Genomic DNA, 27,977 nt, shown 5'->3' on the forward strand with positions numbered 1-27,977 from the left:
ATTTGTTTTCGACACGACTTACTTCATTTAAAAGTAGACACTTCAAGCTTTCTATAGATATATTTCTCGTGTCTGTGTGTCAAGTAATCGCTGAGTTTCAGTTCATTTTTGTGACCCATTTCAGAAAGTTGTTCACTAAGACCGAGACGGCAGAAAGCACACCGTTTGTTTTCTTTATTTTACAAAAGCACAACATTCTGTTGTTATTTTGAGTGTATACAAATAAAAGTAGACCCTTTACAGATTCTAATGATGTATTTCTGTTATCTGTAAGATCAAAAACGAAAGTGTAATTTAAGTTCTTTTCGGTGTTATCAGGAACAAAATGCCACAAAACGTGCCGGCGCGGGCTTCAACCCCAGAGGGTTAACAGAAGTTATTTGGGTATGTAGCTTGGGCCTTTGGCCGAAGGGGATAGAGTCACTGACAGCCGCTGATGCATCCAAGGGGCGACTCCGATGGTTACTCTGTGGAATCAGTGCACAGTGCTTGCCTCAGGAAATGCGGCATGCACTCTCCTTAGGATGTCAGCGTTGAGTATTTCGTTCTCCATAGCGACCTCATAGATGACGCAGTTCTTTTATTTAAAATGTAACATGCTCGTAGTTTATTTTGCTCTTTAGTGAAATGATATACAGCGTGCGCCGCCGCATTTGCGTGTGCAATTGAAGAGTGTGCGCTACGAGCACAGTATAACATCTGACAGGACAGATTAGTTAATTTTTCTGAGGTGAAAGAGTTTTATTTATAATAAGTAATGAAAATAACAATAGAATAATGACACTGACATTAAGCCTGACAACATTTCATCTGATTGCAGATACCTAATTGGGACAGCACATTTTTTTCAGGTACTGACAGAACTGTCAACAGCTTTCACACACGTCTTTCAAATAGTCGCATAAGAATTACTTTTTTTTTGTCTATGTTGTTTATTTGACTGTATACTCTGTGACCCTGTGAGAAACACTGTTCTATAACATCTCACTGTTACTAATTCATCATGCAGCTCAAAGCATTATGGGTAGAATCTCTCTATTCTGATCCATCAACACAGTTTTACTGATGTTCCAGAATAATCTACTCCAAACCCAGCACAGAGCGGCTGAGTGAATGTGGTCTGGACTGTGTGGATGAGGCTCATTGTGTCAGAGATGCTGTAGAAGGACAGAGTTCCTGCACTATGATCCACAAACACTCCTATTCTACAACATTTGCTGATGGGCTTTACTGGGAGATTAGTCCATATATTATTGTGTCTGAATGAGTATCTGTAGGGAGAGCAGATCAAACTCCAGGAATGATCATTACATCCAAACACACACTCACTACCCCGTCCTTTCCTGCTGATGCTCTTATATGACACTGATATAGACACATATTCTCCACTCCACTCAATCTCCCAGTAACAGCGTCCACACACACTCTCTCTACACAACACCTGAGAATAAAAATCAAATCTGTCTGGATGATCAGGATACGACTGTTTCTCTTCCACATGTATCACTGTTCTGTTCCCCACAGACAGACTGAGTTCAGTGTTTGCTGTGTTTGGATCCATTGTGAGAAAACAGGCATCTGAACACAAAAACAGAGACATTTAGAAGAACAATCACTAAAGCTGTGTGTGTGCGAGTGTGTGTGTGTGTGTATGTGCGCGCATGTAGACGTACATTTCTGTAGTCCTGCTGTAATCCTGGATTCTCCTCCATGATCCACACTAGAAAACACACACAGAGTCACATTCAGTCAGTGAACACAAGCTTGTTGCCATGCAGTTGTTGGGGTACTTCTGGTGGTTGCTGTGAAGTTGATAATGTGTTCTAGTGATGGGAAGTCCGGTTCTTTTCCACGAACCGGTTCTTTCGGACAGTTCATTTCAATTAACCGTTTAAAAAAAACGGTTCATCGATTCTTTTACGCCCTAACGTAATGACGTCATTCGCAATGACATAATGATATCAAGTCTATCGTCCCGGGCCGGGATAAAAATACACATTCAAATATATAAAGTCAGTAATCATAACTTCAGTCTGTTAAAACATCATAATCATGATCTGAAAAGTTTACAATTAAGTTTTGCAACTAAGCACCCAAATACAGTAACAGGAAGTGATGTGCATACGAGGATGTAAGTCTTGAAGATATAAAGTAAATAAATTAGTTGTCAATAATTGATACTTTTGACTCATCCCTTTTCTTAAAAATCGTTTAAAGGCTGAAATGTGAAGTGCAGATCTTAAAAAGGTCTTTAAAGGTCTTAAATTTGAAAAAAAATCCTGCAGATACCAGGTTATTTTATGGTACCATTTGGAATAACTATATATATATTTTTTAATTAAGCCCTTTTTAACTGTCCTTTTAGGTTGTTTTGAGAATGTTCCGTAGGCTACTACTAAAAAAAGGACCTCTGTATATTTGTTTGTTGCAAATTTACAGACAATGCAATTGAAATGTTTACATTGGCTTGTCAGGGGAAAATTTCTTTCCACCGACGACAAAGTTTTCCTTTTGAATTAGCATAACTGCACAAGTTTTATACTTAATAAAATCTTTAAAAACAAATGACATTAGTTATACTTTAATTTCCTTCAATAAAAAGGAAATTGAGTAAGACGGTGTAAAAGGTGTGTGGACGTGGATTAGTAATCTGGCCCCGTGGTATAAAGGAGAAAAAATGCTGGCCCTCGTCACTATCAAAGTTGCCCATCCCTGATCTACACAGTACCATGACAGTAACATTAATTTTCTGTTTGGAAACTCAGCACCTGTGATTCAGATGTTTGAAGTGACTATTATATGAAAGGTAAGTTATACTGCTGTTTAATCATTTCTCTGAGAGTTTGTGGGTCCGTTTGGTGCATTTGTATGTGTCTTATAAGCTCTTGGCAGCTCTTTTTACAGTTTTACAGTCTCTTTGACAGGATGCTGATCACAGAAGTTAAGTGTTTTCCAGAGTGTGGTCTTTTTCTTCTTTCTATTCTTATGGTTGAGTGCGAGTAGGTAATCTTAGGGTAATGTTAACTAATTTACTGTAATAGTGATTCCAATATTTAACTTGTCAGTTAAAATTAGGGCTTTTTTGTTCTTTTATTTAAAAGTTGTTAATGTTTGCAATGGAAACTGTAGGGAGGTGGCTTCCTTTTTGTTGTATTTTTACTGTTTGCTCCTGCTTGTGGCCAGTTAGGGAGTTAAAGTACTGTTTTGTTGTTAATTTGTTTTGAGCTATTTAGTTAAGATTTTACTCATCAGAATAGTGCTCTTTAAATCCTTTATACTAGATTAAATGGTCAAATCTATCTGCTCAACATACTTGTGTTTGCAGTTTGGATCCTCCAGTTTTTCAGAGAGAAGCTTGACTCCTGAATCTCCTGGATGATTGTAGCTCAGATCTAGCTCTCTCAAGTGTGAGGGGTTTGAACTCAGAGCTGAAGACATATAACCACAGCCTTCCTCTGTCACCATACAGCCAGACAACCTACAAAAACATACAGCAACAGTCCACATCACTCGTTTTTTTGTTGTGTATAGCATATTGTGTGTTGTAACCTTTTTTTATTGAACCGATTTAATAAAAACAATTGTTTACATAGAACATAATTTACACTAATTTAGCTTCATCAGGAAGGAACAAACATTCCCCCAAATCATTGGACATTTGTCACAGTGTGGCTATGCTAATACGGTGCAAGACAAGGAATTTCACGAAAAGAGTCTTCAATCCAAAGATAATGAACACTCACAGGAGCTCAGTGGGAATATGCATCCACAAAATTCAAAAACGAGGCAGTACAATTAAGCTAAGGAAACTCAGAACTTATATACACAAAACACAGAATCAAAACTGGTGAGAACTAATCAATTATCTTATGAGTAACCAAGGAAACCCACTAGTGGAGTGAATCAGGCAACACAAGGAAACCAAAACGGACTATAAAATTCTGGTGTTTGATCTCTTACACGGACAGTAGTGGCACAATACTACTCCTGAAATCTTATGTTGGCAAAGTAGAGAAAGAAAGAATCTAAGGATAAGATTAAAACATCTGGCACAAATGTAAATCCACATTAGTCATGTATGGCCAAACTGAGTGTAGCTGAGAAGCAATGACTCTACAGACAGTGTAGGGATGCTGAACACAGAGCATTTGCAGAAGAGTATTTGCAGAAAAGGACACAGAGCTGTGTCTGAGATATTGAAACAAAATAAGGAATGAAAATGAGAGAGACCATCAGCAAAGATGCAGGCAAAGACTCAGGGTGTATTCACACCAGGAAAGTCCGCTAGTTCTCTTGCTTTGGTCCATACCAAGTGCAATGTTGATTTTTTTCTTTGTTTGGTGTGGTTTGCTTTCATACTGCCCTTTTTGCAAGTGAACCAGAAATTGTAAACAACACCACACATGTGCTAAGGTCATCCATTCATTGGACAGAAATTCTCAAGGGTACCAGAGTTCGTTTGGAACCGGACCGAGACCACCTCTTCAGCTGGGTCCCGGGTGCGGTTGTTTGGTCCGCACCCGAGTGCGATTGCTGTATTCACACCTGCCCAAAAGATTCGCACTACAGGGGGAAACAAACTTGTGTTTGATTCAATTGAACCAAACAAGACAGGTGTGAATACACCCTTAGAGACATAGGCCTGAGACACACTAGACGGTTTTCAAATCTTAGACAATTTTAAAACTGTTTGAGACCACAGAAATAATGACAGTTCCAACCAATTTTTAACATTTTAACCCTCTGAACACACACTAGATCAGGGCTGGGCAACTGCGGTCCTGGAGGGCCACTGTTCTGCAGAGTTTAGCTCCAACCCTAATCAAACACACGTGCATGTAGCCTTCTAGTGATCTTGAAGACATTGATTAGCTTGTTCAGGTGTGTTTGATTAGGGTTGGAGCTAAACTCTGCAGGACAGTAGCCCTCCAGGACTGAAGTTGCCCATCCCTGCCCTAGATGATTCAACCAGACTGTAAGACCGCACATTTGTTGATTGTAGGAACGATTTCACAGTGACATGAGATCTCACGGAGACTCGCAAGATCAAACGTGACTAGAGAAGAAAAACACATGGAGGACAATTGACATTGTCAGCGGGCTCTGTTTGTGGCTCCGTTCTGTTTCACAGTGAAAAACAAAGTATAAAAAAAGAATATGGGTAATATTCCTTCTTAAAACTGCACTTTTGTGGCTGCCAAGTTTCAGATATAGAAGCACGCAACATCCGGTAGGTGACGCTTGCTCACTCTCATTAGCTATCATGGGTATCATCACATCAGTGGCAGCCCTATCAAGTGTCGTAAATATCAAACATTTTTGATATTTACTATTTGGGATTGTGGTGGCTCCGATGCGATCAGGAGCAGTAAAATAATCGTAATGACACCACACAATAGAGATTTTTTTGGACAAAAAGTCAGTTGCGACAAGCCTAAAATCAGGCCACTTCCCACCTTTCAGGGGTGTAAATCGGGGCCAAAATCAGGCTTAAAATCTTCAAGTGTGTGACCAACCTTACATAAGTACAGCAGGACATAAAATAAAGCAAGTGCATGAATTGATTTATGCGGTGTTATGGGTGTGCAGAATATGACAGGTCATTAAATAAATGTTCTGTTTGTTGTTAGGAGGGTTAAGTGGCTCAGTTTTGAATGTATTAAAGTCTCTTAATAGATTTAGCCAGCAAAAACAGATACAAAGAGACAGAAACGAGATATACCCACATTATTTTTCAACGCGGAAGAAGAATAACAACATGCAGTAAATGGTAAACTACAAACCAATGTGTTCATAATTAAGATAATACATTAAAGTAATATGGTAAGACACAACATTTTGCCATATCAAGCAGCAAAAAAGCTGTTTTGTACAGCTAAAAATGGCTGGAAGCAGATGACACCTGAAGCCAGACCCATAAAATTTACAAATGGCTGTTTGTACAAATTTAAAATCTTACGGGGGGGAAAAAAGTGGATAGATATGGCCTATTCCTGGCAGTACTTCTAGTCAGGCATGTGATCTTGGCATTGTTTCAAATCTGCCTTTTATCACAGTAGAAGGAAGAATCTGTTTATCATCTATTATCAGTTTAACCCGTTTACACTTCTAGTAGCTGCCAATGAATAAGACCTCAGTCTTATAAAAAATGATGTTGCTGTTTTTTCATTCACACAGTGAGAAAGAGCTGCTGCAGAGGATGCAATATCAGGCTTAATGCTGACGTAAATGTGTATGAAAATGTCCTGATAATCTGAACGAGGGGTTGCTATTAAATAACACCACATGTGGAAAGTTTTTAATTTCAAAGTAATCAGGATTTTGTGGACAACAAACAGATGCCTTTTGCCTTTAAAACAACACTACCTGTGGAGAACAAGATGAATATCAACACACAGTAACCCTCATGCAGGAACTGCTTTGCTCTTCCTCAATCTTTTTTATCAGATAAATTCCTTGCTTCATGTTCCTTCATGTTCTTTTAAATGAGTTCAGCTGGCAGTTTAGTCAAATGAACACTGTTAAACATGTGAGAGTATCCAACTTTTGTGAGAATAACATTTACACTGGAGTTTCAGAAGTTAGTAAGCTAGTTTATATAAGGTGAATGATAAATAATGGTGATTGGCAGATTATTTATTCATTCACGTATGTATTTATTTATTTTGATGCTCTACAGTAGTTATATTTGCCATCTGACACACCCAAACACATTAAATTAGGGTTGTGCGAAATTAGATTGTGAATGATCAAAATCATTCACTGAACCAAACTACAAGTGTGAACGCACCCTTATATTTGCACTGTGGGCAGTACCATTAGCACGGGTGTGGCCAGGGACAGTTTTACATCATTTCTGGAAGCTGTTTTATACTGCGTGGACTTTGATAGTAGTTTAAGTTACACTTTATTTTAAGGTGTTCTTGTTACAGTGTAATTATACATTTAAGTACTAAGTAATATGAATGAATTACATGTACTTACTATATGGTTAGGGTTAGGATTCGGGTTTGGCTTAGGGTCACTTGAATGTAATTATGCATAATTAATCATTATTATAATAGTAAATACGTGTAACAAGGACACCTTAACATAAAGTGTTACTGTTTTTTAACACCAACATTTTTCAGACAAAGTGCCATCATTTTTATGATTATAACTGTGCTAAATTTAAGGCAGGTTCTGACTGGCCATCAGGAGCAGCGGATGAAATGAAAAACTGTTGGCCTGGCTGCTAATTTTGCTCGCTGTCCCACTCGTTTTATCCATTTATGTCCCATTCGTTGTATCCATTTATTTACTTATTCGTTATTACTTTATACTGTTGCATGCCTGATGCACCCAAATAATTCTGAAATTCTAATATCACCAGTTACTGTTATAAGTGCACTGTTAAAGCTTCCTGTCCTCCTATTTATTTGTTTTTCTTGATAAATAATTTTGGTCACCTTTAGATATGAGCTTGTGATGCTCGGCTACATCTTGAGGGAAGCATATAGTATCGCGATCGCGAACGACCCCACCCCCGCTGGACAGTCGAGAGAAGATGGACGCGACAGCCTTGAAATCAGATATTATTCACGCACTAAAAGCAGACATCTCGGAGGTGATAAAATCCGAACTGAAAAGTGCTCTTGCCGATGATTTCAGTTCCCTTAAAAATGAAATACAAGCGGTTCAATTGGAAATAATAAACAATAGGGTGGCGATTCATTCTGAGATAGACCAAATGAAAGCTACGATTAAAGAAGTGCAAGGCGGGCTATCAACGTGGTCAGACGAAGTGACAACCTTGCAGTCTGTGGTATCCGATTTGAAAGCAGAGGTGACTGTGCTGAGAGGAAAATGTGAAGACATGGAGGGAAGGATGAGAAGGTGCAACATTAGGATACTGGGGGTAGCTGAGATGGATGGATCAAGTTCTACTGTGTCGGTTTCGAGGCTACTGAGAGAATCGCTACAGCTGGAAAAGGATGTACTCGTTGACCGTTCGCACAGAAGTCTTGCACCAAGAGGCCCAGATAGGAAGCCACGCGCCATCGTGGCTAAACTTTATTATTACCAAGACTGTGTCGAGGTGCTGAGATGTGCACGCAGTTGGGCCCCGCTCTGAGATTTAACGTGGAATCGATCGTCATCTTTCCAGACTATACTGCAAGCGTTGCCAAGGCCAGGGCAGCGTTCACGGAGGTTCAGAAACTGTTGCGTAATCGTCAAGGCGTCCGGTTTGGCATCCTATTCCCAGCCCGACTACGCATCTCTCATATGATGGTAAAGTAAAAGAATTCACAGATGCAGATGAAGCGATGAGCTTCGTCAAGAAGAACATCATACCTACAGAGACTTGAAAGTAACTGAGAGACTTGAGTTCTGTGTATACACGTTATTTCAATTTAAAACTTGCCCCAGTGGAGCAATAATTTGTTTATATTTTCTTTAGCTCTTGCCATGGGGGTAGGATTGTGTTACTCAGTCATGCTCAAATGATGTTCTGACTCATCTCAAGGGCAACTTTTGACAGGACGATATTTATTTAAATAGTTTTGCTGCAGATGTTAATATCACCAGTTACTGTTATAAGTGCACTGTTAAAGCTTCCTGTCCTCCTCCTATTTATTTGATTTTCTTGATAAATAATTTTGGTCACCTTAAGATATGAGCTTGTGATGCTCGGCTACATCTTGAGGGAAGCATATAATATTGTCATTGCTTTTGTCATTGTCATCAGGCTTATTATTATTATTATTTAAAAAAAATTTATTATTATTATTAATACTGTCTTATGCAGCAGAGTTTATGATATGATATAATTGCACAATGCACTGTTTACCTTAACATGGAGGGTTTGGCGGGAGCCTAAGCCGTTGGCTCTGAAGAGTTCCTTAACGCAAACACTTAATGTGTGGATTTGCTTTGGAGGGGTATTGTGCTTATCTTGTTCTTGTGGGTGTTAGGGGGACATCTGACAGATGTCCGTTTTAATTTTCATTTGTTGCCATGTTGTGACTTTTATGTTTCATATATACAATTATTTCCCCTTAACATGATTGACACTAATTCTTCCAGAGGGGTGGAGGGCTCCTCAGTCAACTTCATGAGTTGGAATGTTAAATCACTTAACAATCCAGTGAAACGTAAAAAGGTATTTGCACATTTCAAACAACTTAATGTAGATATCGCATACCTCCAAGAGACCCATCTATGTACAACGGATCATTTTCGACTTTCGAGAGGGTGTTGGACAGGACAGATATATCACTCCAATTTCCATTCAAAAGCTAGAGAGGCAGCCATACTTATTAATAAAAACACACCATTTACTATGATTAGTGTAGAGGCTGACCCATCAGGGCGTTATGTTATTGTGGTGGGGCAGCTTTATTCTTTACCAGTCATCTTGGCTAACATTTATGCTCCAAACTGGGACACCACCAATCATGGTGGTGACACAAATTGTTTACTCTCCCCTGTCTTAGACCGCAGTTCACCCAAAAAGACCTCCCTGTCTAAATCAGCGCATTCGATTTCTTAAAGGGGTCATATGATGCTTTTTTAAAGATCATTACTTTTTGTATTTGGTGTAACAGAATATGTTGACATGCTTTAATGTTCAAAAAACACATTATTTTTCAAATACTGTACATTATTGTAGGTCCTCTATGGCCCGCCTCTCTTAAACGCTTCGTTTTCTACAAAGTCCCTCCTTCCGACAAGCGCAGTCTGCTCTGATTGGCCAGCTGACCCAGTGCATTGTGATTGGCCGAACACCGCATAGCACTCGTCGGAAATGTAACGCCCCTTACCATAATCGCGAGCTTCATCTTTCAAAATAAATGTAAAGACAGAGCCCGAAAGGGGACTTATGGTATTGCCTACGTATGGCGGTTTCGCAATCCTACATCCAGAGAATACTCTTTCTTCTCCCCTGTCCATAAGACCTACTCCTGTATAGTTAATTTCTTCCTGGATAAAAGACTCCTTCCCCTCGTTACTAATTGCGATTACGGAACCATAGTAATTTCAGATCATGGTCTTCTAATTATGAAAATGTATATCCCTAACATACAGTCCAGTTACCGCCCTTAGAGACTCAACTCTCTGCTCCTTTCAGAAGAAGCTTTTACTAAATTAATCTCTTCTGAGATTACATCATTCCTTGAGATCAATCAAACACCCGGGATGTCTTCTTTAACTCTATGGGAGTCGCTAAAGTCATACTTACGGGGCCAGATAATCTCATATTGTGCAAATAAAAATAAAAACAATTCTGCACGCCTTAAAGAGCTGATGGATGAAATACTGAAGCTAGACAGGCTAAATAGTCATACACCCTCTGCAGATATAATGAAAAAGCGTATATTATTGCAGACCGAGTTTGATCTCCTATCAACGCGGCAGGCTGAGTATCTCATCTCTAAGTCACGGCATGTGTTTTATGAACACGGAGAGAAACACGATGGAAATTGAAATGATTTATTAATGTTCTTTTTACTGTTTTATTAATCTACGTTTTAAAACATGAATTAAATAAGTAGCCTTAAATTTGTCTATTTATATATACATTTAAAGATGATTTTTTTAAATGTGTTGTTTTATTGTTTTATTAAACTACATTTAAAAACACTAATTGAATAAACATCTGTAGGATATCAGACCGAATCAGACAATCTAAGATTTGGTCAAAACCGAGTTGAGGCACGAGGAGTCACAAAAATTCCACAGAGGCCCAAGACAACAGGATGTCATAAATCAGGCATTAGCAGTGATCACAAGCTTCAAATTGACTTCCCCCACTTCACGACAAAGAACAGACTGTCGGAAATTCCTTACAGAACATATCCTTACGTCCACAGAATGCCAAAGAAACGTCATTTCCATGTGAATATGCATCTAAATGACACTAAAAGGACTCGAGCAACTAACCATTGCTATATATCTAACCCCATATGTTTTAATTTGTCCATTTAAAAGTGGTTTATTTATATACATTTTTATGTTTAAATTATTAAATTGATAAATTGATTCTTCATTTTATTTTTAAGTGGTTCTCTTGGTCCTCCATATGCATGAGCTAGCATATGCTCATCTTTGAAAATGCAGAAGTTTTGCTGTTTTTTTTGTAATTGTTTCAGGCCATTTTGCTATTTCAATCTTAATACAATCCATATCTACAGACATCTGTATAAATAAGAAAAATTAAATGTCTGCAAATGATGTTTTTGTCTTTTGATTATTGAGAGCAGATGCAACATTTATTGACAAAATTCAATGGTAATTTATTTTGGTAACATTTGGTTAATAATTTTATGGAAAACCATTTACCTCAGAATCTCCAGCTGACAGTTTGGACTCTTCAGTCCATCAGAAAGCAGCTTCACTCCAGAATCCTGCAGGTCATTGTTACTCAGGTCCAGCTCTCTCAGGACAGAGTTTGATGATTGTAAAACTGATGACAAACTCCCACAAGACTGAGCAGTGAGATTACAGATGGAAAATCTGAACAAGAAAAACAGTAATTGCATACAGAATAAATCTTAGCAGTGTGATTTTAGTAATTAACAATGCAAAAAAATCAGTCAAGTATATGAAATTCAAACCTCAGAATCTCCAGCTTACAGTTCTTCAGTCCATCAGAAAGAAGCTTCACTCCGGAATCCTGCAGGTCATTGTTACTCAGGTCCAGCTCTCTCAGGACAGAGTTTGAGGATTGTAGAACTGAAGACAAACTTTTACAGGACTGAGAAGTGAGATTACACCCATACAGCCTGTTAAGAGAACAAAACAGTCATATTTATGTGAATTTATCAGATAGGTTAAGAAGTTGCTGTTAAGAAGTTTAGGCCATGGCTGAATTCTTTTGGCCACAATCTTAACCTGGCCTTCACAAGCACAATGTCAGCCAAAAAAGGAGAGGACAACCAGGGCCATGGGGTTGTGTCAAAATTTAGTGGTTGCATTTGCCCACACCTGTCCAAAAAAAGAAGAAACTTCGTCAAGAGCAAGAGGCCCTAAACCTACCAGTGCACAGTTTGATACTAGTGAGTTGATTTCCTTTATCTATTCCAGTTAGAGCTGGGCTAAATCAAAAAACTACATCAGCTGAGTGATGATCCTGAATTTGACACAAATCCCATTATAGCCTAAACCTTTTTAATCAAAGTTATTAAAAATTCTTGAGAATTAACTAAAGTGTATATTTTATTTGTAATTATTTTTTAAATGTTATCCATTGTACCTCATTGCCTTCTAACAAAACTAGCATTTTTTACATTGTGGGTTTGTTCTGATGGGTCTAAAATGAACCAGATTATTTTATTTTTTTTATGGTGACGGAATTCTGAATTTGACACAAATCCCATTATAGCCTACAACTTATTTAATCAAACAGTAACTCAAAATGCTTGAAAAATAACAAGTGTATATTTATAATTTAAAGTATATTTAGATTAGATTTAAAATGTAAAAAAAAAAAAAACATACATAAGAAAATTTTATTTCATTTAAAGAAAGTACAGAGGTAGATAACATAAAAGATAACATAAAAAAACAGTTATGTAATATATGTATATGTAATATAAGTCTCAGGTGTCCACAGAATGTTTCTGTGAAGTTTCAGCTCAAAATACCCCACAGATAATTTATTATATCATTTTGAAAATGCCTATTTTGAGTGGAACCAGAAACACGCTGTTTTTGTGCATGTCTCTTTAAATGCAAATGAGCTGCTGCTCCCTCCCTGTCCCATTTTCCAGAATAGGGCTGTGCCTTTACAGCTTGTACTTCAGATACTCTGCCAAAAACATGTTTGGTTTTGATTATCATGTCTATCGCGCTGAAATCATGCGTTTTAAAGTCACAATAGTTTAAACTTCTGATATATGGTTTTCTGAGCGCACACATCCAAAGCACACGCACAGAAAGCAGCTGTTTTTATGCATATTTCATGAGTTAAATATATTCTGAGGCACAGTTATTGGTGTTAATCTGGCACCTGGTGCTAATTTCCTTAATTATCTAACAAACCATATTTAACTGACAGCCTAACTTTCCGGTTTTCACTGATTTTGCAAGATGGTGAGCCGTTCTAAAGTGACTGAAACTTTCCGAAAGGAGATTGTCCAAATGAAGGCCAAAGGAATTACCCTTTCAGCCACTGTAAGAGAAGTTGGTTGTTCCAAATCTGTGATTTCTAGAATATTGCATGTTAACAATGTCCCTAACTTATTCAAGTCCCCCAAAAAGGCTGGTCATCCACGAAAGACAAATGCACAAGAGGACAGTGTAATACGGAGAATCTCAATGGGTAATCGGTTCAACACTGCAGCTGGAATTGCTCGCAAGTTCAGCACTGAACAGGGTAATGATCTGTCTCGGCATACAGTGTCTTGATGTTTAAGAGAATTTAGACTAAAAGCCCACTCTCCAGTGATTAAAGCTCTCATTAGCAGAAAGAATCAAAAGGCTAGACTAACCTTTGCTGAGAAGCATGTTGTGAGAACAGAGAAGAACTGGTCCGAATTTCACTTCAGTGATGAAAGCAAGTTTAATTTATTTCAGTCTATTTTCAGTCAGACTGAATCCAAAGTGTGTAAAGAAGTCAGTGAAAGGTGGAGGAGGAAGTGTCATGGTTTGGGGGATGTTTTCTGCAGCAGCATGGGCCTTTTATACAGATACATGGCAGAATAAATGCAAATGTTTATCATAACCTCCTACGGCAACAAGCAGTTCCTTTCCTGCGTTCATCGCCCAATCAGCCTGCAATTTTCATTCAGGACAATACCCCCTATCAGCTGAAAACATTGAAATAATGAAATGACCAGCCCAGAGTCCTGATCTAAATCCGACCTAAATCTCTGGAAAATCCTTGGGGACAAAAAAAGTTATGTCACCGAACTAACACAACATCTAATTTTGAACGATGAAGATTACATTATTTCTGAAAAGAATCAAGTGTTCATAAATCTTTATTTAATTTTGATCACTGTAGATCTAAAGCAAACTGATTCTATGTAAACAGTGACAATTCTAAAAGCTGACATGTTGACAGAAAAAGAAAAGTCAAAAGGGGAAAGAAATGTAAGAAAAATAAATTTATGATGCATTAAAAAAAACAATTACTCCATGCATTCATTCAAAACAAGAAAAAATAAGTTTTACATTTTTTATTCTCTTGTTTTTTCACTGTGCCAACAGGATTTCCCCTTGCAATGGGGAAGCAAACAAAAAATGATACAGAAAGTTTTGGAGAAAGCCCATGCAATTAAAGGCTGGGATACACCAAGCAGACTTCAAAGAACTAGCAGCATTGAAAGCCGATGGTATTGTTGCCTTGCGTCGTCAGCGTCTGGACCAAAGAGCTGCGCTTGAACACACAGCATAGACTACAGCCGACATCTGTCTGTTGCCTTCATTTACTTGCTCGTCTCCCAACTCTCTCTCCAGCTGCAGACCTCGCTGAACCATGCCCCCCTCGTCACATACCCCCACCCCCTGGAGAGGAAGTCAGCCACAGCCATCTGTACACCCGGTCTGTGGACCACCTAGAATTTAAAAGGCTGCAAAGCCAGATACCAAAGAGTGATCCGACCGTTGGTATCCTTTATGCGGTGGAGCCACTGCAGAGGGGCATGGTCCAAACAGAGAGTGAATTCCTGTCCCAGAAGATAATATCGGATAATGAGGACAGCCCACCTGATGGCCAAACGCTCCTTCTCTATGGTGCTGTACTTAGTCTCTTGCGACTAATGTACAGCACCGGCCGCTCCTCTCCCTCTATCTCCTGGGACAGGACTGCACCCAGCCCTCTGTCCGATGCATCAGTCTGCAACAAGAAGGGGAGAGAAAAGTCAGGAGAATGTAATAGTGGTCCGCCACACAGAGCAGCCTTTACTTGGGTAAAAGCCTGCTGACACAGTTCTGTCCACTGGACTGGATCTGGTGCTTCCTTTTTAGTGAGATCAATCAGAGGGCTGGTGAAGTCCGAATAATTAGGCACAAACCTTCTATAATATCCTGCCAGCCCTAGGAACTGTCTCACTTCCTTTTTGGTCTTAGGTCTCGGACAAGTTGCAACCGCTGCCGTCTTACTAATTTGGGGACGCACTTGTCCGCGACCCAAGTGAAAGCCTAGAAACCTGACCTCCACACGCCCAACCACACACTTCTTTGGGTTGGCCGTGAGTCCGGCCACTTTCAGCGCTCTCAGAACAGCCCGCAAATGCTCCATAATGTTTCATTGCTATAGATGATGTCATCTAAACAGGCAGCGGCATATACAGCATGGGGCCGGAGAATATGGTCCATGAGTTGCTGAAAATTGGCCGGCGCCCCGAACAACCCAAACAGAAGTGTACCGAATTGGTGCAATCCAAATGGTGTTGTGAAGGCTGTCTTTTCTTTAGATACAGGCGATAAGGGGATCTGCCTATATCCTTTTGTTAAATCCAGTGTCGAACAAAAACGAGCTGTGCCCAGCCGATCAAGCAATTCGTCAATTTGCGCCATTGGATATTTTCTTAAGCTGGTTCCCCTGTTGTACAGCCGGCTTTGTTTGTCCTGAGCCTGTAACAAATTCTCCATAGATAGCCGCCCCAAAGTATGGAGTTTTGTTCTCGGATCCATTACATATTGAATTTAATTTTTACTTTGAGAAGGTCCGTCCTGCCAAGTTTCTCTCAGGACGTCTAAAACCCCTCGTGGCTGATGTCCATAAAGAAGCTCAAAGGGGGAAAACCCCGTAGAGGCTTGCGGGACCATTTCTCCCAATTTTTGGCATCCTTGTGAACGAACTTACGAATCATGGTTTTTAAAGTGCGATTAAATCGTTCCACCAGTCTGTCCGTTTGTGGGTGATAGACACTACGCGAACTGTATGAATTATTGGGCATTAAGTCCATTCGCACCAATGTACAAGACATAAATGCCGTGCCTTGGTCAGAGAGAATCTCTCTCGGAATGCCCACTCGGGAGATTAATTGAAACAGTGTGTCCACAACACTTTTGGCGGAGATGCATCGGAGCGTCACTGCCTCGGGATAGCGCAAAGGCGCTTTTGGGGAGGCCGGTGGATTTACCAGCTGACATTCACGACAAGACACACACCACCTGCGCAGGTTCTCACGAATGCCCGGTCAGTGGCACTGGACCCACTCTGCTGTCTTCTTTGGCAGCAGAGTGATGAACTGCTTCAGTACCACACGGTCGGTGATGTGCTTGACGTCGCTTCCCTCAGCCAGTAGCTATTTGCAACATGAGTCCCGGAGTCGTTTTGCTATCAAGAAGGGTCGGCCACTCTCACCCAGGCAATGTTGCCTGGGGCTTCGACCCGCTGGATGATGGCTCTTTTGAGGTCGTCGAAGACCAGGAGTTTCTGTACGGGCAATTGCTGAGCAGCCAACTGCGCTTCCCCTGACAACAGCGGTATCAGGCGCATCGGCCATTGCTCTTGTGGCCACCCACCGGTTTCTGCTGTTTTTTCAAACAGATCCAGGAAGGCTTCAGGGTCATCCTGAGCCCCCATCTTGTTCAGCGGCAGGTGGGGGGCCGGGGTCTGCTGAGCTGCTGCTTCTGCCCGAACCTCCCGGTCCATCCAGCTCCGGAACCTCTCACAGTCCTCCTGTTGTGCCTGGATAATGCCCTGGAAGCGACGCTCCTGGTCACGCCGCATATCCAGTAACGCTTGGTGTTTTTCTTGATGGAGGACCGCGAGGGATGAGATGACATCCGCAAGGTGACATGACATGGCGTACTTGTCGGAGTTTGCATGATGGCGGCGGCTCTCCTGCTTCCTTCCGGAGTTTCGGCACCAGTGTAACAAAGTCAATGATGAAGAAGGAAGAGGATGGGGTCAGCTTGACTGCTGCTGGTGGACTATTTAGTCCCTCTCTGCCTACCTTCTCATTCCCGGGTCTCTTTATGCGGTCTCTCCACGCCAATTAGACACAGGTGTTTATCATTTGCATTTTACCCACTTACTCACCGCTCGTCTCCCAACTCTCTCTCCCGCTGCAGACCTCGCTGAATCACGCCCCCCTTGCCACAGCATTTTTTTGGGGAGGGTTATCAGAGCCACTCATTTTGTGTATGCCATTGTGGTACCCTGACTGGACGCTGGCATAATATATTGACCTTGCACTGCAGCTGAGTGGCTCTGCTCTTACTGTGGAAGCTGTAGAGGAGCAGCACAGCACTTCCGCAGTAACCCACATAACAGAGCCTCTCCACAAAATGACTGCCAGTCCAGAGACTGTTCACAAAATGGCTGCCATCCCAGAGACTTTACACAACATGGCTGCCGTTCCAGAGTCTCGCCCCGTCATGGCCGCTGTTCCAGAGTCTTGCCCCGTCATGGCCGCGTTTCTAACTTCAACAGCATTTGCAGAGAATAACTCTAACAGTTATTCGAACAACTCTAAAGTGTTTGTCTAGGTGTCAGGTATGATGCACACCTTTTAGATCTTCAAATGCTATTTAAGTTAGAAACGTGTATACCAATGTCGTACGCAACTTTAGAGACTGTCCCTAAATTTGTGAATATTGTACGTCCAATGTCAAGACAACTTTATGCCAGTCTTATCGATTAAACACTTATTCATCAACATATTTGAACATAGTGATACAGTGAAAGTGAAACCTCAGTATTTTCAGTTGACAGTGTGAACTCTTCAGTCCATCAGACAGCAGCTTCACTCCTGAATCCTGCAGGTGATTGTTACTCAGGCCCAGCTCTGTCAGGTAGGAGTTTGACGATTGTAGAGCAGAAGACAGAGTTTCACAGCATGTTTCATCAAGACCACAGCCATCAAATCTGCCAGATGTTTAGCCAGATTATTTTATGATGTTCAGTGTCTGCAATAACTTATTGTACTCTTCATAATTGGGACATGGAAATATTTCACATAGTATTTTCACATTTAATTATTTAGTGATGTAGAACAAATGTTTGATTGAACAGCAGTCAATAAAATTACTCACAGGGCTTTTCTGCAGGATCTCACAGCTGGAACAAGTTTCTTGTGGTCTGCTTGTGATGATGTGAACCTCTTTGGGTTGAACTCATCCAGCACCTTCTCTGACATCAGCAGTATGTAGGTCAGCACTGTGCACATTGAAGATGAGAGGTCTCTTCCTGGATGTGCATCTGAACTGAGGTATCTCTGGATTTCCTCATATAATGAATGATCCTTGAGTTCAAGTAAGCAGTAGAATAGGTTGACTGAAGCTTCACCTGAGATACCATACTTATTTTTTACTCGTTTAATGTATTCAGTTGTTTGTCTGATGCTCTCTGTGGTGTCTTCAGTGTGTGTGATCAGGCCTTCGAGCAGATTTTGACTGGATTCCAGTGAAATGCCCATTAGAAACCGCAGGAACCAATCCAGATGTCCTCTCTCACTCTTCATGGCTTTATCAATGGCCTTCTGCAGTAACTCCTCCAATGTGACATTTTGTTTTGGCTCATCAAAGAAAAACTGAAGTTCCTGCATGTTCTTGTTCAGGTAGCAGAGGAACACATGCACTGCAGCGAGGAAGTCTTGAACACTCAGATGCACAAAATAGAAGACCTTCTTCTCAAAAATTCCATATTCCTTCTTAAAGATCTCAGCGATCATTCCTGTAAACTCAGAGTCTTTACTCACATTAATGCCACATGCTTTCAAATCTTTCTCATAGAACACAATGCGTTCTTTCTTCAGCTGTTCAAATGCTAGCTTGGCTAACTTCAAAATCATTGTTCTGTTTGAATACAAAAGCTTTATACATTCTCTTTCTTCTTGTTCATCGTACTTCTGGTTCTTCATGTTCATCTCAATCAGCAGGAAGTGAATGTACATTTCAGTGAGTGTTGTGCTGATGTTCTCTTCATTGTTTTCAATGAGAATATTCTCAAGTACTGAGGCCGTGATCCAGCAGAACACAGGAATGTGGCACATGATGTAGAGACTACGAGACATCTTAATGTGTGAGATGATTCTGGAGGCTTGAGTCTCATCTGTGATTCTCTTTCTGAAGTACTCCTCCTTCTGTTGATCAGTGAATCCTCGCACCTCTGTGAACAAACCTACATACCGACGAGGGATCTGATTGGCTGCTGCTGGTCGTGAGGTCACCCAGACAAGAGCTGATGGAAGAAGATTCCCTTTGACTAGATTTGTAAACAGCACATCTACAGATGATTTTTTCTCAACATTGTTCAGTAGCCTACTTTTAAAATTCAGAGACAGGAGACTCTCATCAAGTCCATCAAATATAAATGCTAGCTTACATTCCTTATATAATTTTGATTTCTCCAGATCCTTCAGTTCAGGATAAAATTCCAGCAGAAGCTCATGGAGACTGAAATCTTCATTTGTCATTAAGTTGATCTCTCTGAATGGAAGCAGGAACATACAGTCTATTTCCTGATTGGCTTTTCCTTCTGCCCAGTCCAGGATGAACTTGTGCACAGAGACAGTTTTTCCAATGCCTGCGACTCCCTTGGTCAGCACAGTCTTTTTTTCTTTGTTTTTCCTCAACTCAGTAAATATATCATTGCATTTGATTGGTTTGTCCTTTGTTTTTTTGCTCTTGAAAACATCATCAATCTTCAGAATCTCATGCTCTTGATTGACATCTTTCATATCTCCCTCTGTGATGAACAGTTCTGTGTAAACAGCCATGAGATCGGTGTCATTTTCTTTGTCGCCCTCAAAACTATATTCTGCTTTCTTCTTCATGTTGGTTTTGTGAGTTTTTATAAAGTGTTGGAGCTCTATAATTAAAAACAAATAAATAAAATTGACAAAAAGCATTAAACAAATTTGACATATTTTTCCATATCAGCATTATCGTCATTATTAATTACTAGTGCAGAGAGATTAAATGAATACTGCTGAAAACAACTATGTATATCCCTAACAACTTGGTTTAAATTTTTTTACAATTTCTGAAGTTTTTTTTTTTTTTTTTGTGACGTGTGACGTGTTTTCTAAAAGTTTAAACTGTTTTAACTTTGCATGGCTTTCTATACATCTCTTGTGTGAGATGCGAGTGCAGCAGTCGTATTTGTCCGTCTAAAAATGCGCCGAATATGCGTTCTGTGTGAATGGCTTGGTTTCAGTTTTAACCCATTCAAGATATTCTCCACATTGAGCTTCTATATTTCGCTAATATTTTGAATGCATAACACAGCAGCGGCGCATCTAGTGGACTAGACTAACAAAACATTAAAATGCAACGTCACTTACATCACCGCATCTCGCGCACCACTGATGACGCTCCCTGATGCACACCTAACATTCAAATGCAAATGTTTATTTTAAATTCGACTAATGTTCATTCTTTATTCACAATCTCCTCATCACAGGCAGGCACAGCACTCATTTCAGCATGTGTTTGTGTTTGTGTGTTGTCCGCGTCACTCATAGCACGTGCCTATATCATGCGCTATATCGAACATTTTTTATATCGATATCGAAGAAGGTGTACAGTTGATAAATATCGATACCGTTTTATCGCCCAGGCCTAATTCTGGATATACTGTTTTCAATTATGCGTCATTTGGGACCCAGCATCGCTTAGAGCACAGGTGTCAAACTCAATTCCTGGGGGGCCGCTGCCCTGCAGAGTTTAGTTCCAGCCCTGCTCCAACATGCAAACCATGTAGTTTTCAAATAAGCCTAAATGACTTGATTAGCTGGATCAGGTGTGTTTAAGTAGGGTTGAATCTAAACTGTGCTGGGCTTTGGCCATCCAGGAACTAAGTAGGGCTGAATCTAAACTGGGCTGGGCTTTGGCCATCCAGGAACTGAGTTTGACACCCCTGGCTTAAAGCCTTGCATGGCCGGCGTGGGTCTCACGATCACAAACTCGCCAGTTCTGAGTTTAATCAGAGGATGCAGAGTGAACTAATACCTTTAATTCGGCTGCCACAAAAAGTACAAAAGTATACAAAAAGTGTAGCTTCTTTAGTCACACAGCTGCAACTTGCTAAGTCAGTCATAGGCAGAAATCAAAAGGTCCCACATGATGTACCAGATTCACTGGGCCTTCAGTTTGACCTTTCCTGGATGCAGATTTGCTGAAATACCAGATTCCACTTAATCTACTGACTTAATGTTTAGCTACTTTCACTTAAATACCCAGACCAGAATCAGTGGGGGATTTAGGTATGGGCGACATCTTGCCAGGGGCGGCACGGGGTGCCCGTACAAGAAAAAAAGAAAAAGATTTCGCAGTCGGGTTTACCGCTCATTTGCATTGCATATCAGTGTCATGTCAATGTGTGAGTCAATTAACCTGGTCGGGACTCGGAGTGTGCTAGCCTAGTCTCTCACTCAGGTACATAGACTGAGCATCATCCAACTGCAGGGTAAGGCTAAAAGTATGCTAATAACTAGGCAAATAGTTATTATAGAGCAAGAGGGAGAGGGGGTTCAGGATAAGTGAGGGGAGAAGATTGGGCAAGGAGGTGTCCTTTGCAGAGATCCACAAAACTCACCAATCTGGAAAGAAGATCTCTTAGAAAGAGCAATTACATTCTTACTAATAAGAATTCAATTAGAGAGCTCTACAATAAAATTCTTACTAGATGTGCAACACCAACATCTTACATCATCCGCCCGGAGCTGCTTCTGTGTACAACTGTTGGCGCACGCTACATTAAAGTGATTTTTATGTTTTGAATATGGATATTTTTCATACAAAATCGCATCGATTCACTACAGGAGGCCTTTGTTTACCCCCCGGAGCCATGTGAGACACTTTTGTTATGGATGGGCGCTTTTTATTTAACTTATTTTGCACTGATGCATGCAACACCCGCTGAGTGGCATTAAACAGCTTGAAAGATCAAAGACAATTTTTTATATAACTCCGACTGGATTCGTCTGAAAGAAGAAAGTCATATACACCTAGGATGATTTGAGGGTGAGTAATTGATTGGCTAATTTAAATTTTTTTAACTAACGCTTTAATTAGGTGATATTTTGCTGAGTGTGTTTTTGTGCTGGAACTGTGGCTGGTTTTGGACAGTAGGTGGCAGCACGACTCTGTCTTACTGAGTGATTCATTTAAAAACACAGATTCATGCAAGTACGAAACATGTTTCTCTGAGACGCACAACAGTTCTTCTCAGGCTTTGTTTGGAACTATTTTGTTGGTGAAACAAAAACAGACAATATTGTGTCCAAAATGTAACTCACTTGTATTAATTTCTTGGTTGTTGAACTGCATAAAATCAACATCACATTCACGATCATTCTCGTGCGCTGATGTTTGGAAAACAGCACTCTTGCTTGTGTGACATTACTTAATTATATATGATGTTATAAATATAAAAAACAAATACTCATACAGGGATATTTTTGCCCTCACAAGTATTGAGCCATTCTAACTGCATTCTAATAAGCTTCATCATGCTTCTGTAACAGTACAGGACCCAGCCTCAGCATTATTGTGTGAGTGGATAATGAGAATAAAACTAGGGCTGAACGATATTGGAAAAAACTCACATTGCAATATTTTTTTTTCTGCGATATACTGTATATTGTGATCAATCAGATGACTTCAATAGCTCTATTTGGAAAAAAATTATAATTGGGGTGATTTTGTAGGCGAGTAAATCAGAATAGGAAATAAACAAATTACAAGCATAGACAAATAACCGAACAAAGATACAAATGAAATAAGCAGTGCTTTATATTTTTCAGGTAAGTCTAACAGTATTCAGGTACAGAAATTGAATAATCAAATGTAAAATAACACTGCATAGTTTTCACTATAAATTAAATCTAATAAATCTGTGTTAAAGCTACAAAAGTGAGTTTTCTTTGTGTTTTGTTGTTTGATTAACGTTCATGACAGAGAAAGCAACAGGAACATTAAACTGCTGTGAACCAATATACTGTTACACATCCATTTTCTTTCTCAATTGTTTCCCTTCACCTAAGCCATAAGCATCTGTGTTTACAAGGATACTTGCAGAGCACCATATTTCAGGCACAAATAGACGCAGAAGTGAACAGAAATCAGTGTTCACGTGCATCTGCATGGCTCTCACCGTGTCTACACTGGACGCGAGCGGTGCAGCGCGACAAAATACTATAGAACCCATTTTAATCAGTGATGCTGTGTGACTGACTACACTGAATGTGGCGCGGCACGACAAATCCCTTTATGACGTACTGACACAAGTAAAATATCAGTAAAATATAACAACCAGTATACTAAACATCCGGCACATCCTGCGATGTGACTATAGCAGATGCGCACATCGCGATATCGATGCTAAAACGATGTATCGTGCAGCCCTAAATAAAACCCTTACAAAGCTTAACAAAAACAGGTATTTTACAACCAATAATTAAATATGCATATTGCTGAGTATACATTATGCATGTTTTCTGTGCAAGTGTGAATTCACCTTTAAAAATAACTTACAGTAGCTACATAGACTACCTATATTTCTTCTCTGTAAAACATAATCATTTTATAATGCTTTTAATCAATATATAATAATACTTAAGAGATCATTAGAGACACAGCGCTGCTATTCATCATTAAGAGCTGCTTGAATGAACAAGCTGCTTGAGTCCCCATTTCCAAGATTTATTTTTGGCGTTTTTGCCTTTATTCTGACAGTGTAAGTGAATTGGGGGGAGGGGTGCGGGATCGGAGGGGGTCACGAGCTCACGAGACTCAAACTCAGGATACCCGTAGCGCAATGGCATTATCTACGGACTGCCCACAAGGCTATCGGGACAGACAGTGAGCTGTTTTATGAATATGCATGAGGCGCAATTATCATAATGAGGTCGCACTGAAAAGAGAGCTCTACAATGCAATTGTTACTAGTAAGAATGCAATTCCACAGCTCTTTAGCTACATTCTTCCTAGTAAGAATTACAGTTAGAGAGCTCTCTAATACAATTCTTACTAGTAACAATTAAATTAGAGAGCAATGTAATTGAATTAGAGAGCTCGGCAATTGCATTCTTACTAGTAACAATTCATTGCATTTTTACTAGTAATAATTTTTTGCATTTTTACTAGTAAGAATAACATTTAAAAGCTCTCTAATTGGAATTGTTACTAGTGAACATTGAATTAGAGAGCTCACTAATTGGAATTATTACTAGTAAAAATTGATTTAGAGAGCTCTCTAATTGGAATTGTTACTAGTAAGAATTCAATTGTAGAGCTCCCAAATTGTAATTCTTACGAGTAAAAATTCAGTTGTAGAGCTCTACAATTAAAAACGAATGGAAGTCAATTGGGACATATGACTAGGGAAAATTAATTTGTAGAGCTCTCTAATTGGAATTGTTACTAGTAAGAATAGAATTAGAGAGCTCTGTAATTAGAATTTTTACCAGTAATAATTGAATAAGAGAGCTCTCTAATCATAAGTCTTCGTGTGGACGGGCTTTTAAACTGCTCATAATATGCTGATTAAAAGTGTAGGCTACATGAAAAAATTTAGTCAAAAACCTGCTTTGCACTGTCAGAGTCATATATGATAGGTAAAATAACTGATACTTTCGCAGAAAACAACAGTGCTGCAAATATAACGTATTTTGCCGCTCACCGTGTTTCTGCTACTGTTGTTAAAATAACCGCTGTTAATGACTCTAGATAAAAAATATTATATAATGCCAAAATATAATTACAAAAAATTACCCTGTGCACTTGAGGTGTGTACAGCTCTGTTATTTTGACACACTGCTAATTTTATCTAGAAATGGTAAATTGGTGCTACCGTTGTCATTGTCGCGCGCCGCCATTTGAATATGCCTGCAATATAAGATTTTTAATGAAGGCTTTTCTGTAGATTTGTATAAAATCGGCTGCTGATGTGACTGGCTCTGTAATTGCTGCTTGCGGTTATATTTTCTAGTTTCCATTTACAGGCAGTGTGTGTTAATTACCCCAGCACTGCTTTGAATCAGCTTCAACAGGGACAAATGTCTTCATATTGCCCTCAGCCTGAGCTGTGAGAAAGAGAAATACTCACTGGAAAACATTTATCACACAACAATATCAGCAGAACAAAGATGAAAAAAGGTTGAAGTCAAAAGTAAATATTTAATCATGTTGCAGTCATGGTGAATTAAATGTTACCTTGCTTATATTCATTCTCCATCTGTTCAGCCAGATCATTCTGGTTCATCTTTCTCAGGATGCCGACCGTGATCTTCGAAGCTTCTTCTTGTCCAAAACACACCACCATCTTATCCACGGTTTTTAACCTATCTGCATTCTCCATGTCAGACTTTGATATACTCTCATGATCTTTCTGTAAGTGCCACTGAAACTCCTTCAGTTCAGCTTCTACCAGTTCCTTCAGTGAGTTCACAAGCAGCTCTTCAACAGACACCATCATCCTTCACCGACTCACAGCTGCAGGACATGAAGAAAAAGATCTGAAGTACTTTCACTTATAATAACGGGACGTAAGATGTTATTTGGATTATGAAGCTGTGTGCGGAGACAAATGAATCATCAGAATGTTGTGTGAAGCAAATCTGCTGTAATTACCTTAAAATATTGATTAGTTGCTTTTAGTTTTGTTAAATAATAATAATAAAAATAACAATAAATAAAAAATCTACTGATGTACACAATGCATGAAGATGCAAATTGACTCTCTGACAGCAGGTGGCGCTCATGAAACAGCAGCAATACAGCGTTTCTTTGGTTACCGCTGTAAACAAAGCAGTGCAGCGCTTAAAAACTCTACTTTAGCAGGCATTATATGAGTAAAATAAAAAGAATATGCCACTGAAATTTTTATTAATATAGCCAAACCGTTAATATCAAACCAATACTTAGAATTTTTTCCCAGTATTTTGAGCATCATGAACAGTGAGAAATCATTTTTAGGGATGCACCGAAATGAAAATTCTTGGCCAAAGCTGAAACAGAACAAAATGAAACTGTTTTTCAAGTTTTTTCCCATGTATTTTGACAATTTTTTTTCATCATTGCATTAAATTAAATAGCCAAAATGTGCTTTTTACTGTTTTGTCTTGTTTCTCAAAGAAAAAATTAATGACAAAACAACAATTTAAAAATATTTAACACTAAACATTTTTTAACATTTTAGCAGACATTATACCAACAAAGCACAATTTAAATTAAAATAAATAAGTTACTAAAATAATATTCTTTGGCGATCAGACCCCCTTCTTAAATCAGGCATGTATTTTTTACTGTAAAATTAAAAGCAGCCTTGCTGAGCAGAAGAGACTTAAAACATTAGAAAATTGTACAGATCCCAATTTGAACACTATGTTAAATGTTATGTTATGTGTATGTTATAATAAATGTATTAACAGAGCTGATGTAATTATTATCATTATTATTGTCTTACTTTTTATTTTATTTTACAGAAAAGCAGTAAAATTACAATACTAACATTTATGAATGTTGGAGTTCTTGCTTTTTGTCAACTTTTGTTTTTGGCGGAAACGCGCAGGAAGACCTCAATGTTTCTTTTTGTTGACAGCAGATTTATAAATGAGTCTCATTACGGATACATCGCACGTATTGCATTGTCACATGCCTTGTAAAAATTCATAAAAATGTGAACGAGCAACTGATGAGTAACACTGTTTCAGCGCAGATTTTCCTCGCACTTTGGACTTTGAACCCTGGTTAACAAGCAGATCCACCGCGGGTTCGTGCAGCGCTGTCAGAATACATACAATTCATGCGTGCATTAGAAAACATAACGTTCTGCAATTTATTTACTAATTGTTTAAGGCCATTCCGCAATTTCAATCATCATACAGTAACTAGCAACAATCACCCCTTTCTCTTCTCATCGAAGACATGCGATGCAGTACTAAACAGTATCTCGCTGTCTGTGCTTGTAATGACTTTTGTATCTTTCTTGGACAGTTTAAATGCTTCCACACTGCTGACATGTTTGTTGCATTATAAAGAGTGCGCACCTCTCACTTTACGCTGGTTGCTATTTGATAGCGTCACGTCAATACAATTTATTCGGTCTTTTCGCTTATTAATTTCGGTTGCCGAACATTCTGTGCAACCCTAATCATATAATAATTGACCCGACAATGTATTTTTTTCTTGGAAATACGTCTGAAAAAACGCGGTCGTCTTATATTCATTGTCTAGACCAGGGGTGGCGAACGTCGGTCCTGGCGAGCCGCAGCCCTGCAGAGTTTTGCTTCAACCCTAATCAAACACACCTGAACAAGCTAATCAAGGTCTGAACGGTTATTAGGAAGCTACAGGCAGGTGAGTTTTAATTAGTGTTAGAGCTGAACTCTGCAGGGCTCTCCAGGACCGGAGTTCGCCACCGCTGGGGGAGTACCCAAGTGCAGGTCTCTAGTTTGAATTGTTCATTAATCTGAATGGTGACATCTGGCTTGGTGCAGTGCAGGAGATGCAGACCACTTCTCATCTCAGAATGCTTTTATGATGTTAAAATTAATTTTAACAGTCAGTTATGTCTTAAGGGATTAAGAAACTTTAATGCTGTCACACATAGCATAGAGCACAGCTACGTTTGTGGATGCTCTCTTGTCTGAGCACAGTGGAGATAGCATATTTCAATTATAACCAGGAATGTTGTTCTTTGGTAAGGCGATTGGTGAGGGTATTAACAGAAAACTGATGCACATTAGACTAATTTTTAAGTCCATGAGAGGGGAAAATGATGCTCAATCCATTAATCTACGTAGCTCGTAATGTCATTAGCAGAGTGCCCTGAAGTATAAGAGGGTGTCTGTAATGCACATCATCAATTCTTTGTCTGAAGAGATGTGAAACAGGCAGGCCCTAGGCATGGTAAGGGGACGCAGTGTCTAATTTCCATGGTTACATGCGTAACCCAAGATGTTCCCTTTTAAGGGAATTCACACTGAGTCTTCTAGTGGACACTTTTAGGAACGAAATACCAACTATGCCATGCCTCGATGCATGTCTATCCACCTGGTGAGAGAGCACCAAAAATGATGGCAAACATATAC

The 27,977-nt window shown here is 39.5% G+C and overlaps 1 protein-coding gene across 1 annotated transcript; it reads right to left on the minus strand.

Annotated features, from left to right (window-relative positions):
- Positions 1-1,048: 1,048 nt before the first annotated feature.
- Positions 1,049-25,150, minus strand: LOC107566978 (NACHT, LRR and PYD domains-containing protein 3-like). Its single transcript, XM_016252557.1, has 10 exons — positions 25,099-25,150; positions 24,906-24,968; positions 17,974-19,750; positions 17,633-17,806; positions 11,598-11,765; positions 11,323-11,496; positions 3,314-3,478; positions 2,581-2,589; positions 1,674-1,720; positions 1,049-1,578 (listed from the first exon to the last, which is right to left on the minus strand). Exons 1-10 carry the CDS (start codon positions 25,145-25,147, stop codon positions 1,049-1,051), a joined length of 3,156 nt encoding a protein of 1,051 aa, XP_016108043.1. The 5' UTR covers positions 25,148-25,150.
- Between the last annotated feature and the right edge of the window lie 2,827 nt (positions 25,151-27,977).

The sequence above is a fragment of the Sinocyclocheilus grahami genome, unplaced genomic scaffold (assembly GCF_001515645.1).
Source record: "Sinocyclocheilus grahami isolate Dianchi unplaced genomic scaffold, SAMN03320097.WGS_v1.1 scaffold1119.1, whole genome shotgun sequence".
In the NCBI taxonomy this organism is placed as follows: Eukaryota; Metazoa; Chordata; class Actinopteri; order Cypriniformes; family Cyprinidae; genus Sinocyclocheilus; species Sinocyclocheilus grahami.